This window comes from Carcharhinus amblyrhynchos, chromosome 25 (genome assembly GCF_965287045.1).
Source record: "Carcharhinus amblyrhynchos chromosome 25, sCarAmb.v2.hapA, whole genome shotgun sequence".
Lineage (NCBI taxonomy): Eukaryota > Metazoa > Chordata > Chondrichthyes > Carcharhiniformes > Carcharhinidae > Carcharhinus > Carcharhinus amblyrhynchos.
The window spans coordinates 5,899,048-5,914,804 of NC_137348.1; the positions used below are offsets into that span (position 1 = coordinate 5,899,048).

General features: G+C 46.8%; 1 protein-coding gene across 1 annotated transcript in view; it reads right to left on the bottom strand.

The window, feature by feature from the left end:
* The window catches only part of col27a1b (collagen, type XXVII, alpha 1b), a 576,392-nt gene that overhangs the window by 114,694 nt on the left and 445,941 nt on the right, over positions 1 to 15,757 (bottom strand). The window contains exon 37 of the mRNA XM_080211775.1: positions 8,118 to 8,225. Within this exon, the coding sequence (XP_080067901.1) occupies positions 8,118 to 8,225 (108 nt within the window). The remainder of the gene's footprint in view (positions 1 to 8,117; positions 8,226 to 15,757) is intronic.

The following is a 15,757-nucleotide window of genomic DNA, read 5'->3' on the forward strand; positions in this document are numbered from 1 at the left end:
TTCTGTATCACAGGAAATAATATTTCCATAACTCCCACTGCTGTCTTCTCTGTGGGCCCAGGACACAGCCAAACGGGTGAGGCAGGGGCAGGGGTTGTTCACTGGCTACGGCCATCCTTACCTGAGGTGCTCCGGGTCACCGGATGTTGTTGTGGAGGACGTAACAGGCCACTGTGAACCTGGAGACCCGCTCCAGTCAGCACTGGAGGGCTCCGGCCCACCAGTCCATTCAGCCATGGTTTCAGGACTGTCTTTGCAACATCCCAGATGGCATCAGCTCTTGTCATGGGCATGCATAGTCAGGTAGTTGGGGGGGGGGGGTATTTGCCAGATATGGGGCAGGTAGCCCTTGTCAACCAACAGCCAACATCTGGCCCTTTGTGCTGGCTCAAAGATGGCGGGCACAGATGACTGCCGCAGGACAAATACCCTGTGACTGATGCCATGACAGCAGGAATTCACCAACGTAATGTTCTACGATGGCTGCACTCCAACCACCTGCCCAGAACGTGGCAGCCCTTGTAGTTGTGTGTTCCAATCCATCTCCCTGTGACTGCAAGGCAGCTGGAGATGTGTGTGCGTGCACTCAATCACTCCCTACACCACTGCAAACAAGCAAAAATCAGAAACAAAACTCGCAACCACTGTGGCACGGTCGTTACGCACAGCGCCAGGGGTCTATTTGGCACAAGGGTTATTAACCAGAGGAGAGGGAGTTAAGAGTTAGGGCAGCCCAGCGGTTAGCACTGCTGCCTCACAGCGCCAGGCACCCGGGTTCGATTCCGGGCTTGGGTGACTGTGTGGAGTCTGTAGGTTCTCCCTGCGTCGGTATGTTCTCCCTGTCTGGGGTTCCTCCGGGTGTTCCGGTTTCCTTCCACATTCCAAAGATGTGCATGTTAGGGGGATTGGCCATGATAAATTGCCCCTTGGTGCCCCAAGATGTGTAGGTTAGGTAGATTGGCCATGATAAATTGTCCCTTAGTGCCCCAAGATGTGTAGGTTAGGTAGATTGGCCATGATAAATTGCCCCTTGGTGCCCCAAGATGTGTAGGTTAGGTAGATTGGCCATGATAAATTGTCCCTTAGTGCCCCAAGATGTGTAGGTTAGGTGGATTGGCCATGATAAATTGTCCCTTAGTGCCCCAAGATGTGTAGGTTAGGTAGATTGGCCATGATAAATTGTCCCTTAGTGCCCCAAGATGTGTAGGTTAGGTAGATTGGCCATGATAAATTGCCCCTTGGTGCCCCAAGATGTGTAGGTTAGGTAGATTGGCCATGATAAATTGTCCCTTAGTGCCCCAAGATGTGTAGGTTAGGTAGATTGGCCATGATAAATTGTCCCTTAGTGCCCCAAGATGTGTAGGTTAGGTGGATTGGCCATGATAAATTGTCCCTTAGTGCCCCAAGATGTGTAGGTTAGGTAGATTGGCCATGATAAATTGTCCCTTAGTGCCCCAAGATGTGTAGGTTAGGTAGATTGGCCATGATAAATTGCCCCTTGGTGCCCCAAGATGTGTAGGTTAGGTAGATTGGCCATGATAAATTGTCCCTTAGTGCCCCAAGATGTGTAGGTTAGGTAGATTGGCCATGATAAATTGCCCCTTAATGCCCCAAGATGTGTAGGTTTCGGTGGATTGGCCATGATAAATTGCCCCTTAGTGTCTCAAGATGTGTAGGTTAGGTAGATTGGCCATGATAAATTGCCCCTTAATGCCCTAAGATGTGTAGGTTAGGGGGACTAGCGGGGAAAGTACATGGGGCTAAGATGGGACGCTGTGTCAGAAAGTTGGTGCAGACCCAATGGGCTGAATGGCCTCCTTCTGCACTGTAGCGATTCTGTGATTCTCAATTGGAGGATGAAGTATTGCTGACATTGCGAGCATGCCTCATTCAGACTGGATGGATTGCTCTCAGCCCCTTCAAGTCTAGAGTAACAACTCATGAATGCAACAACAGGCATGTAGCGTTGCTTTGGAATGCTGTAATAATGTCCTGCACGGTCTCCAGACGTTAAGAGCGAGCGAGTGCTTGTTTCGAGACTCTGGTTATTAAAGAGACCTGGAAGAGTCACAAGGAGATTTCCTTCTCTTCGCCATCCGCAGGGAAGAGCGAATGCCAAAACCCGGAGTGATTTATGCAAACTCAGGCCAACATGAACTCGTGCTGAGGACAAATTCATTCCAGATTTTATTGGCCAGGGTCCCACCTTCTGAAAACTTAATGGGAACAGTTAATCTAACGGGTCAATCAAGAGTGAGCAAACTCAGCGGAGGAGATGAAACGGAACGGGGGAGATGAGTCTTTGCCCACTTAACCCTTTGGCACCTTCGATCCCCCAGGTTCGTAGGACGGCTGCAAGTCTCTCCTCCACTTCGTCTGATCAAAGCTAAACGAACTGCCAGACTCGCAAACTGCAGTCACGTCTTCGACAGCTGACACCTTCGCACAGATTCATAGACCTAATGTTGTCAGGGAAGGCGCTTCGAACGGCACGGTGGCCCAGTGGTTAGCACCGCTGCTTCACAGCTCCAGGGACCTGGGTTCGATTCCAGCCTCTGGTCACTGTCTGTGTGGAGTCTGCACATTCTCCCCATGTCTGCGCGGGTTTCCTCCAGGTGCTCCAGTTTCCTCCCACAGTCCAAAGATATGCGGGTTAGGTGGATTGGCCGTGCTAAATTGCCCCTTAGTGTCCCAAAATGCATAGGTTAGAGAGACTAGCGGGGCAAAAATGTGGGGGTACGGGGACAGGGCCTGGTTGGGATTGTGGTCGGTGCAGACTTGATGGGCCGAATGGCCTCCTTCCGCACTGTCGGGATTCTATGAACATCTACCATCGTAGTAGGTTGTGGATTTAAACGCAGTGTCATCGGCATTCCGTTGCCCTCTGTAACCGCGATGGAGATCCAGCACTAAACACGCTGCAAAGCCATCCAAAATTGCAGACCGAGAGAATCCAAAAGTCTGACTAATAACATGCTCTTGGTGGCCAGCCCCTCTCCAATCACACACAGCGTTTCAATGATCCCTGCTCCTCTCAGCGACTCCCACATCTGCGACGGGCAGAGGGAGGGGAACCCAGCGCCAGACACACCGAAGAGTCCCAGCCCCAGCGAGGATTTGTGAAATGAAGCTGGCCATGAAAGAATTAACTTTTTTATTTTCACGGGACTGAAACGCAGGGTTTCGCATTTGGTTTTCCTTTTATTAAAAAGTCATGAGGCATGCAGCGTTTAGACTTTTCTTGCGGCTGCCTTTTTCTCTCTTTGGAAATATTAGAAGGCTGTCCCTGGGTACATCCGTGTGGTTGGCTTGAAGACAATCTCTTCACACAGACAGGCAGCAAACAAAAAAAAAAGAAATAGAAATTAAAAACCCCTTTTCCTCATTAGGAGAACTAAACCTTGGAAAAAAAAAAGTCGATGCCAATTTAAGTGGGAACGTGTCTGGCTGGTGTCCATCCAACTTACCATGAAAGAAGATAACCGAGCTGTGAAGGGGTTTTCATCGTAACCCATAATCAGCCTTCAACCCGTGCTTGCGAACGGTTTGTCTGTCTTTTAAGTGGCTGGTTCTGTACTTCTGAAACGTTTCTGGAAACCATCTCAGCTCCAGAACAAGAACGTTTGGCCTAATCTTGCCTGCCTGTCTGGCGCCTGTTCCCTTTTCCGACAGTACAATGCCATAAAACGTCAGATCCAGATGTCGGACACCTGGCTCTTGAAGTGACTCTTCTACAACTTCCTAAACCTACGAACGCTGAGGGATCGGTTTGGCGGGGGGGGGTGGAGGAGGGGGGGAGAGAGAAAAAAAGAAAAAGACACTAGGACTAGGGGGCACAGCCTCAAGATAAAGGGGGGGCGTTTTAGAACGGAGTTGAGGAGGAACTTCTTCACTCAGAGGGTGGTGAATCTCTGGAATTCTCTGCCCGTTGAAGTGGTGGAGACTGCGTCGCTACATATTTTCAAGAAGCGGGTTGATGGGTTTTTGATAAGAGAGGGGATTAAGGGTTATGGGGAGAGGGCTGGAATGTGGAACTGAGCCACGACAGATCAGCCATGATCTTATTGAATGGCGGGGCAGGCTCGAAGGGCCAGATGGCCTACTCCTGCTCCTATTTCTTATGTTCTTATGTTTGTAGTTAAGAGCAGCATTTAAAAATAGCCTCCAAAAGATACACGGCGTGCTGTTATGAATAAGTCATCCTTCTCCACAAAGAGCTTACAGTGTTCCCAAACAGTTTCAAAAGCAGTCTCAGACCGCAGATAAGGATGGCAACTAGCCGACTGCTCCCACACTCAACCCCATTGAGAATATTAATGGAGATTATAGGGAAACTGTGCGCAAAGACCTCAGCGTAGGCCACCGTTGTAAATGACATTACCAGAACTATTATTCAGTGGAAAAGAAAAGCAACAAAAGCCATTGCACTTTGACACACTGCGGAGAACATACTTCTCAGAAGCATTCTAACAGCCAACTGTCATTTTCTAAACCAAATAAGATCAGTGTGGAGGCTTTAAACAAGTAGATCGACACGACATTTCTACCTGAATAACACTCGCTAAGTTTCAAGGTGGGTTTGCCTTGTGTAAATATTCATTTTCAGAAGCAAGATTCTATCGATCCAATTCAAAGATGATGTGGAGTAGGCTCTTTGACGCTGCCCGGGGAGGTGGTGATGGGAGCAGGTACGATAGTGGCATGTAAGGGGCAACTAAATGACCACATAAATAGGACAGGACATTCTCCCCGTGTCTGCATGGGTTTCCTCCAGGTGCTCCAGTTTCCTCCCACAGTCCGAGAGATGTGCTGGTTAGGGTGCATTGGCCGTGTTAAATTCTCCCTCAGTGTACCCGAATAGGCACCGGAGTGTGGCGACTAGGGGATTTTCACAATAACTTCATTGCACTGTTAATGTAAACCAACTTGTGACGAATAATCTTTACTTCTACTTTAAAATACGGACTCTGTAAGTGGATGCGGTTTTAGTTTAGTTGGGGCATCATGATCGGTGTAGGCTTGGAGGGCTGAAGGGCCTGTTTCTGTGCTGTACTGTTCTTTGACATGACCTGTCCCTCAAACTGCAACAGATAAAATAACTCCTTCAAAAACCAATTTCCATGCAGGGAAGGGATTCAAAGCTGGAACAAAGTGGGGGCGGTGGGAGGTGATGATGACAGAATTATATCGCCTCGTTTCTCACTGTGCGTCAAACGATGTAAAGTATGTGTTTCCCAGTTTTGCAGGCGCAGGTCACAGAGTCAACTGTACCTTCACTGCACCGCAACCCATGGAACAGGTGGAATAACGTAGTGGTGTAGGGCGGAATTTTCCAGTCCTGCTGCAGTGACCGGGAATTCCCACCAAAAGTCAATGGACTTTTGGCCGCTCTCCAAATTTTCCAGTCCCGCCCACAGCAATTCCTGCCGCTGGCGAGACTGGAACATCCCGCCAGCTGTTTTGTGACTGTGACAGACCTAGGAATAACACAATGCAGTATCAACATACGTAAAGGGTGGCCCTGTGGCACAGTGGTTAGTGCTGCTGCCTCACAGCGCCAGGGATCTGGGGTTCAATTCCAGGCTTGGGTCTGTGTGGAGTTTGCTCCCTGTATCCACGTGGATTTCCTCCGGGTGCTCCGGTTTCCTCTCACAGTCCGAAGATGTGCGGGTAAGGTTGATTGGCCGTGCTAAATTGACCCTTAGTGCCAGGGGGGTTAGCAAGGTAAATGTGTGGGGTTACGGGAATAGGGCCTGGGTGGGATTGTGGTCGGTACAGACTTGATGGGCTGAATGGCCTCCTCCTACACGTTGGGATTCTATGATATGAATTGGGAGCAGGAGTAGGTCACCTGGCCCTTCAAACCTACTCTGATATTCATGCAAATCATGACTGACCTGATTCTAAGCTCAGTTTCACATTCTCACCTACTCCCCAACATGCTGTCAGTCCCTGCTTATCAAGAATATGCCTCAAAAATATTGAAAGACTGCTTCCACTGTCTTTTCAACAGGAGAGTTCCAAAGGCTTGTGATGGTCGGAGAGAAATGATTTCTCTTCATCTTTGCTCTAAATAGATGATCTCTTATTTTTAAATAATGATTCTTAGTTCTGGCAGGAGGGAACATCCTTTCCACATCCACCATGTCAATACCCCTCAGGGTCTTATATGTTTCAATTAAGTTGCCTCTTACCCTTTTAAACTTTAGTGGATACAAGTCTAACTGGTCCAGTCTTTCCTCATTAGACAACTTGCCTACTCTAGGAATGAGTTTAGTAAATCTTCTCTGAACTGATTCAATTGCATTTACATCTTCCCTTAACCCTTAAGGAGACCAATACTGTGCTCAGTACTCCAGATGTGGGTCAGAATTTTAACGGCACGCCCACCCCGGAATCGGGGCAGATGAAGCTCGCAGAATGGCTTTCTCCATTGGCCTCGGGCGAGCTCCTATGAACCTTGGGCGGGCGTGCGGGTAAACGTTTGGCTCACTAGTGCCCTGTACAACTGAAGCATAACTTCTGCATTAAATTCCCCTCACAATAAATGATAACATTCCGTTAACTTGCCTAATTACCCGCTGTGCCTGTATACTAGCCCTTTGTGATTCATGCACTGGGACGCCCAGATCCCTCTGCACCTCAGAGCTCTGCAGTCTCTCACCATTTAGATAATATGCTTCATTTTTATTCTTCATGCCAAAATGGACAATTTCACACTTTTCTTGCATTATATTCCATTTGCCAAATCTTTGTCCACTCACTTAATCTTTCCATATCCCTTTGCAGCCTCTATCTGTCCTCTTCACAACTCGCTCTCCTACTCACCTTTGTGTGATTGGTGAATTTAGCATCCACACCTTTTATCCCTTCATCTGAGTCATTTAAACAGTTCCAGCACTGATTCCAATCGGCACACCACTTGCCAACCAGAAAAAATACCCATTTAGGTTGACCTGTGATATCCTGTTAGCCACCCAACATTCTATCCGTGCCAATGTGCTATCACTCAGACTATGAGCTTTTATTTTTCACAATAACCTTTGATAGCGACACAGCGGTGAGCACCGCTGCCTCACAGTGTTAGAGTAGAAATGCTGTGGGGAACTTATTGAGTCTCGACCCCAGTGTTGACCCTTGCTGGCAGTCAGTGTACATTGGAAAACTGGATTACCGTATTGTAGTCCTCTCTCCACTATATATAGAGGGGTAAACGGGGATGTCACTGGACTAGTAATCCCGAGGTGCGAGCTACAGCTCTGGGGACACTGGGTTCAAATCCCACCACGGCAGCTGGTGGAACTTAAAGTCAAATAATAAAAACCTGGAATTGGAAGCTAGTCTCAGTAATGGTGACCCTTGATAAAAACCCATTAGGTTTTTAGGGAAGGAAATCTGCCGTCTTTACCCGATCTGGTCTATGTGTGACTCCAGATTACTCTCAACTGCCATCTGAAATGGCCTAGCTAGTAATGGGGGGTGATGGCTCAGTGGTATTATCGCTAGACTGTTACTCCAGAAACTCAGCAAATGTTCTGGGGTCCAGGGTTCGAATCCTGCCACAGCTGATAATGGAATTTGAATTCAATGAAAAGTATCTGGAATTAAGAATCTGCTGATGATTGTAAAACCATTGTTGATTGTTGGAAAAAACCCATCTGGTTCTCTAATGTCCTTTAGAGAAGGAAATCAGCTGTCCTTACCCGGTCTGGCCTACATGTGACTCCAGAGCCACTGCCATGTGGTTGACTCTCAACCAGAGATGGGCAATAATCTCTGGCCAGCCGGTGATGCCCATGTCCCAGGGATGAATTTTAAAAAAAGTTTAAGGACAATTAGGGATGGACGACAAATGCTGGCCTTGCCAGCAACACCCACATTCCATGAAAGAATGAAGAAAAATCTAGGAGCCTTGCAAAATGACTAGGATCTTGTGGATGCTTCATAAATGGTCAAGTCTGAATAATCTTGGTGGGCAAATATTCTGAGATAGTTGGGGATTTTAAATATCCACATCGACGCTGTGACATTTTCCATTTTTCTGTGATTGTCCACAAGTTGTTTCCAGTTGCTCCGTACTGGTGATTTTTTTTTTTGGAAATTGGAAGGATACTTACTTGAACTCCTGTGATTCCTGGAAACCCTGGTGGGCCTTCTGCTCCTTTCAATCCTTCCGGACCCCTGTCTCCTTTATCTCCTTCTGCCCCTGGGTCTCCCTTGTCACCCTGGTGGGGAAAGACAAGAGGGCAGTGAGCAAGATGCAGATCAGTTGAGGAGAAAAAGATCAGTCAAACCTGAAGTCTCCTACAATCCTCCAAGTTGGGCACGCCCTTCCAATTCCGGCCTTTTTGATTTGATCTAATTTATTATTGTCGCATGTGTTAACATACAGTGAAAAGTATTGTTTCTTGTGCTCTATACAGACAAAGCATACTGTTCCTAGAGAAGGAAACAAGACAGTGTCGAATGTAGTATTACTGTCATAGCTAGGGGTGTAGCGAAAGATCAACTTAATGCAAGGTAGGTTCATTCAAAAGTCTGATGGCAGCAGGGAAGAAACTGTTCTTGACCTCAGGCCTCAGACTTTTGTATCATTTTCCCAACAGAAGAAGATGGAAGAGAGAATGCCTGGGATAAGTGGGGTCCTTAATTATGCTGGCTGCTTTGCGGAGGCAGTGGGAAGTGTAGACAGAGTCAATGGATGGGAGGCTGGTTTGCGTGATGGATTGGGCTACATTCATGACCTTTTGTAGTTCCTTGTAGTCTTGGACAGAGCAGGAGCCCATACCAAGCTGTGATAGAACCAGAAAGGATGCTTTCTATGGTGCATCTGTAAAAGTTGGTGAAAGTTATAGCGGACGTGCCAAATTTCCTTAGTCTTCTGAGAAACTAAAGGTGTTGGTGAACACCCCCAATTTTAGTGTCTAAGGCTTCAGTAGCCAAGGTCCCAAGTTCTAGAATTCCCTCTCTAAATCCCTCCAGCTCTCCACCTCTTAATCCTCCTTCAAGACATCCCCTGAAAGCTATCTCTCTGACCAGTCCTAATATCTTCTTATGCTGATTGGAGTAAATACATGTTTGATAATCTCTCCTGTGAAGGGGCTCTGTTTCTGTAAAAGGGCACTATATCAATGCAAGTTGTTAATATTTTCTGCGAAGCACTTTGGGGAATCCTGTGGTTGTGAAAGGCACTATATAAATGCAAATATTTATTTCTGGAAGAGATTGATCTGTAGGTAGTGTTAGAAAATAGAGATAGTTTAAATAGTTTATATTTGTACTGGGAGTATTAGATATAAAATACAACTTTAACTTTAAGCTTAATTTGTGGTGCTGCATTTGCATGATCAGAAAGCGTTAAAACTTTAGTTAGCTTCATGTTAAACAAAGGTGCCTGTAAGTCTATAGGTTTTAATTTCACTTCAAACTTTGCCTGCATTGTAATTGAGGTTTTAGAATGCAAAATCAATTAAGGCTTAAAAAAAACTAACCATGTGAAGGGCAAGAAGGCAGGCGCCAGCTCTACTACAGCTGAAATGAGGATGGAACGCCATGTTGTTGATATCAATTTTGCTAATCTGGCTGTCCAACTGCCAGTCCATCCCAGAGGACTCCGGGTTGCTGTGGTAACACACACATCGTAGTCCAGATCGATGAACAGATTATATTAGAGGTTCCAATTACATGACTGAGAAGCCTCTGGCTCAGAGACAGCGATAAAACCCACTGCCCAACAAGACCTTTCATCACTGAATCCCTACTGTACAGAAGGAGGCCATTCAGACCATCGGACCTGCACTGACAGCAATCCCACCATAACCCCGCATATTTACCCTGCTAATCCTCCCGAATCAACCTAACTCGCCAATCATCCTGACCTGTACATCTTTGGACTATGGTGGGAAACCGGAGCACCTGGAGGAAACCCATGCAGACACGGAGAGAACGTGCAAACTCCACACAGTCGCCTGAGGCTGGGATTGAACCCAGGTCCCTGGCACTGTGAGGCAGCAGCGCTAACCACTGAGTCACCCCATGATGTATTTAATGAAAGTTATTAAAGTAAAGCTGCAAGGTTATAGGGAGTCAAGACACAAATGTACTAGCTTCCTCGCCAATGAACTCTAACAAGTAATTCCTTAGTTGGCCTCAGAGGTTGATCAAGACCTCACATGTCTTGGATTTGATCAATGTTGGCGTTCAGTCGGGAATGTAATAGGACACCCTTTCCTATCGAATCCTACAGTGTAGAAGGAGGCCATTTGGCCCATTGAGTCTATACCGACCGCAATCCCATCCAGGCCCTATCCCCATAACCCCATGCATTTACCCTAGCTAGTGCCCCGACACTAAGGGGCAATTTAGCATGGCCAATCCACGTAACCCGCACATCTTTGGATTGTTGGAGGAAACCCACGTAGACATGGGGAGAACATGCAAACACCACACAGGCAGTGACCCGAGCCAGGAATCGAACCTGGGTCCATGGCACTGTGAGGCAGCAGTGCTAATCACTGTGCCACCGTGCTGTCCAATGTAATCACCTTGAAATAAAATACATTCCTCCTGCAAATCGTTGCTGATTCACTCAAGATGGTCTGTGGAGTATTGACTGGGATGGTTTAACAGTTGCCAGATAAGAGGTTCAGGTAAGCTGGACTTCTTTCCACTGAAGAATATTGAGACTGGATATATTCCAGACCTTTGCAATTTTGTGGGAAATGTACATTTCAGCAGCTTTACAAAACCTCAGCCACAATCAGGGAACTAATGGACCAAAGTACGTTCCAACAAGCCACAGGGGAGGACACCTCACTTTCGAAAATAGATTTCCCGAGCAAAGTACTTCATGTAAGAATAGACACGGCAGATTAATTCCGCGAAACGTAAAAGGGAAGGAACGTGTGATTAAGCCCGCAAGCACAGTTCTGTTAAAAAAACAATACAAGGATCTACCGTGGAGTATGGATGTATGAGTGTTGATTATCAGTGTTGATATCATACGTTCAAAATGCCATGCTTTCACTGGCTTCTCAGCAAATTTTTCCATTAAAAATTCCTTTGCAATAAAAACTGCCTCTTGTAAGCTGGCTGTTCTGTAATTACACCTCCCCCGGCTTCCATTATAAATGTGGACTTTGGAATTTATAAAGGAAATATAAAAATAGGGATCTGATGTAAGACTTGAAAATGGGGTAGGATTACATCGTTTTCAAAAAAATATCCTTTCAAGGGGGCAGGGACATCACTGGCCAGGACAGCATTTACTGCCCATCCCTAACTGCCCCCTTGAGAAGGTGGTGCTGAGCTGCCTTCCTGAATCCATGTGGTGTAGGTGCACCCGCAGTGCTGTTAGGGAGGGTGCTTGACCCAGTGAAGGAACGGCCGATATATTTCCGAGTGAGGATGGTGAGTGACTTGGAGGGGAACTTCAAGGTAGTGCTCTTCCCAGATATCCTCTGCCCTTTTCCTTCCAGGTGGTAGACGTCTCACTTGGAAGGTGCTATCGTAGGAGCCTTGTGATTTTCTGCAGGATGTCTTGTAGATGGTACACACGGCTGTTCCCGTGTGTTGGTGATGGAGGGGATAACGTGGTGGATGGGGTGCCAATCAAGTGGACTGATTTGTCCTGGATGGTGTCGAGCTTCTTGAGTGTTGGAGCTGTACCCATCCAGGCAAGTGGAGTGTATACTACCACAGTCCTGACTTGTGCTTTGTAGATGGTGGGCAGGCTTTGGGGAGTCCAGAGGAGAGTTACTTGCCACAGAATTCCTAGCCTCTGACCTGCTCTTGTAGCCACCGTATCTATTTGGCTGGTCCAGTTCTGTTTCTGCTCAATAATAACCCCCAGGATTTTGGTGGTGAATCCAGTTGGTCGAATTATATGTCACCTTCTAATCCCACTTCACCTGAAGACTACACACATTACAGATTTAAAAAAAGGATGCAGGTTGCTTTAAGAGCTGATCACATGATTTGATGGGTGCACCCTCAGGCTGTTGTTTTACTTTCAGTTTTTGTATTCTGCAGTGCAGAGAGAGCAGCTCCTCAATAAACCCTTGTTGTTGTTAGCTTGAATCTACATGTGCAAACCACATTCTTTTCCTTCTGTTACAACCCACAACACCTCACAAAGTTAGGGACGTTACAACTTGTCCATACTCTCCTTGTGTGACAGTACAGTACCTCAAATAGTGATTTCTTAAAACTTACATCTGTGAACACATCATGTTCCAAACTTTTGTGTTCACATTTGAAATCACCTATGTGAATTTGTCTTTCTATCACTGTTCTGCTGTACACAACAAGACGTTAAAGAATATGGGACAAAGATGAATAATTGGAGTTAGTTCCCCAGTTAGCCATGATCACATTAAATGGTAGAACAGACTCGCGGGGCTGAATGGCCTCCTGCTGTTCCCAAGTTTCTATCTTCTTAAGTACCGCAATTTTATAGATCCCAACTGCTTAGTAAAGAAATGGCAACATTCCAACAATTCCAATTCCCTGCTTCCAAGTGCAGTCACTTTGCTGTTAAATTATCTACAATGTATTAAAAATCTTGTCAGTGTACATTTCTTGTCAATGTTTTTCCAGTATAAATTCCGAAGTCTACATTTATAAGGGAAAATGTCTTTGAGCAGAGTTTTATGACCCTGGTGTGACTGGGGCGGGTCTGTAAAACACGGCGAGCCACTAAAACTTCCATTCACTTTGGCGGAATTGTAAATCCCACCGGTGTAAAATTCTGCTCGATGTACACCTGGGCAAGCAGTAACGTCTCCTGACCATCACCAATATCCCCCCCCCAACCAGTCCCAGCCCCAGCCCCAGCGGTGTTACGTTAGCACTGCAAGGAGGATGCAACTCCAGCACGAACGACCTTCGGAATGGAGATGCTATAATGCTGTCTGCCCCTCTCTCATTGCAACTGAAGACTAACACCAGGTTTTCACTCTCACTGCATGATCGTACAGGGGGCCAACTAACAGAAGTAATAACCTGCAGCAGAAAGCTTGTTTTCCCTGGCTGGGGTATTGAGGATGTGGAGATGCTGGCGTTGGACTAGGGTAAACACAGTAAGAAGTAAAGCTCCTTCCACTCACATTGTCGGCCACTTTAAGACTTGAATAGCAGTTAGGTGTAAAGATTCGCATTCTAATCAGTAATCTGTAAACTGTCTGTGCTGTTATATGCTCTGTCTGAGGCCAGACCTCTCCATTCACCTGACGAAGAGGGGAACCTCAAAAGCTTCTGAGTTTACTATCAAATAAATCGGCTGGACTTAAACCTGGTGTTGTCAGACTTTTTACTGGGGTACTGAGAGCAGGGAAACAGAGTCCCAGGATAAAGGATCAGGGTAAAGGGCAGCACAGGGGTTAGCGCTGCTGCCTCGCAGCGCCAGGGACCCGGGTTCAATTCTCCCCTTGGGTGACCATGTGGAGTTTGCACATTCTCCCCATGTCTACATGGGTTTCCTCCAGGTGCTCCGGTTTCCTCCCACAGTCCAAAGATGTGCAGGTTAGGTGGATTGGCCATGATAAATTACCCCTTAGTATCCAAAAATATGTAGATTAGGTGGATTGGCCATGCTAAATTGCCCCTTAGTGTCCAAAGGTGTGCAGGTTAGGTGGATTAGCCATGGTAAAATGCCCCTTACTGTTCAAAAATGTGTAGGTTAGGGGATTAGCCATGGTAAATTATTCCTTAGTTTCCAAAGATGTGTAAGTTAGGGAGATTAGTGGGGTAAATACGTGGGGTTACGGGGAAAGGGGGAGGGCCAATGTAAGATACTCTGTTGGAGAGTTGGTGCAGACTCGATGGGTCGAATGGCCTTCTTCCGTATTGTAGGGATTCTATTCTATGAAGCACATGCGGGGGGGTGCTCCCTCTAGTGTTGCGACATAAACACATACAACCTGTCTGCTCTTTCCAGCTCTCCGTATCCTGCTCCTCTTTAAATGTTGCTCGTGTGAAACTCTTTTGGAGAAACAGCCAATTGTTATTGTAGTCACGGTTGGATAAGATACGTGGGCGGCACGGTGGCACAACGGTTAGCGCTGCTGCCTCACAGAGCCAGGGATTCGGGTTCAATTCCGGCCTCGGGTCAATGCCTGTGTTCTCTCTGTGTCTGCGTGGGTTTCCTCCGGGTGCTCCAGTTTTCTCCCACGGTCCAAAGATGTGCGGGTTCGGTGGATTGGCCATGCTAAATTGCCTCTTAGTGTCCCAAGATGTGTAGGTTGGGGGGGGATTAGTGGGGTAAATGTGGGTGGTTACAGGGTTGCAATAGGGCGCAGACATGAAGAAGATATGCCGTCGGAGAGTTGGTACATGCCCAATGGGCTGAATGGCCTCCTTCTGCATTGTACAGATTCTGTGATGTATGTTACACATGACTGCAGATACACAGCTATATGAGTGACCTTTAACCACCCTCTGAAGAAACTACAAAAGGTTGTGAATGTAATTCAAACCAGCCTCCCATCCATTGACTCTGTCTACACTTCCCGCTGCCTTGGCAAAGCAGCCAGCATAATTAAGGACCCCATGCATCCCGGACATTCTCTCTTCCGCCTTCTTCCTTCGGGATAAAGATACAAAAGTCTGAGGTTATGCACCAACCAACTCAAGAACAGCTTCTTCCCTGCTGCCATCAGACTTTTGAATGGACCTACCTTGCATTAAGTTGATCTTTCTCTACTCCCGAGCTATGACCGTAACACTACATTCTGCACTCTCTCATTTCCTTCTCTATGTACGGTATGCTTTGTCTGTATAGCACGTAAGAAACAATACTTTTCACTGTACATGAAAATAATAAATCAAATCAAATTAAATGAAAAATGGCTCAGTGAGCCATTCTGTTTGAGGACAACTGGGGATTAGCAATAAACGCTGACCTGGCCAGCAACGTCCACATCCCAAAGAATGGAGAGAAACAAAGACTCTAACCACATTACAGCACACACACCACCTCCCCCGCTGTGAAGAATATCCGATGCAGAACATTCTGCTGGAGGTTGCTGTTCATGGAACGCCACGGCAGACAATGAGATCGTTCAGCCCATCGTGCCTGCGTCTGCTCTTTCCAACAAATCCCACTTCCCTGTTCTTTTCCCATTTCCCTGTAATCTCCTGCATGCATTTATCCGATTCTTTCTCGAGGGTTGTTACTGAGTTTGCTCCCGTGTCCTATCAGGCTGTGCATTCCAGATCTCAGTCACTCGTAAGGCAGGAGTTCATGGCCTCGCTCGCCCCAAAACTGTGAAATCCTTCCCGGGGTGAACAGACCTTTCCATGGTCCGCCCCTCGCCTGGTAAAATCCTAGCGACTATGTTAAAAAAAAGTCTCCTTGTGTTGTCCCTATTTTATGTTCCATTTATCTTAAATCTGGGTCCTAAGGTTACTGATCCTGTTACCAATGGAAACAATTGCTCCCTATTTCCTCTATCCAAACCATTTCTACATTTCAACATATCCCGCAAGTTCCATCTTCTCTGCTCTAAGGAAGAGGTGGGATGGTTGTCAGTACAGGCCTGATGGGCTGAATGGCCTCCTCCCACACTGTTCTATGGAAAACAATTGCAGCTTTTCCAGTCTCATCACACAGCAGAGGTCCCTCGATCAGATCCATCGAATACAACAGAATCCCAACAGTGCAAAAGGAGGCCATTCGGCCCATTAAGTCTGCACCAATTCTCCAACAGAGCGTCGTACCCCAACCCATTCCCTTAACCCCATGCACTTATCCTACTGA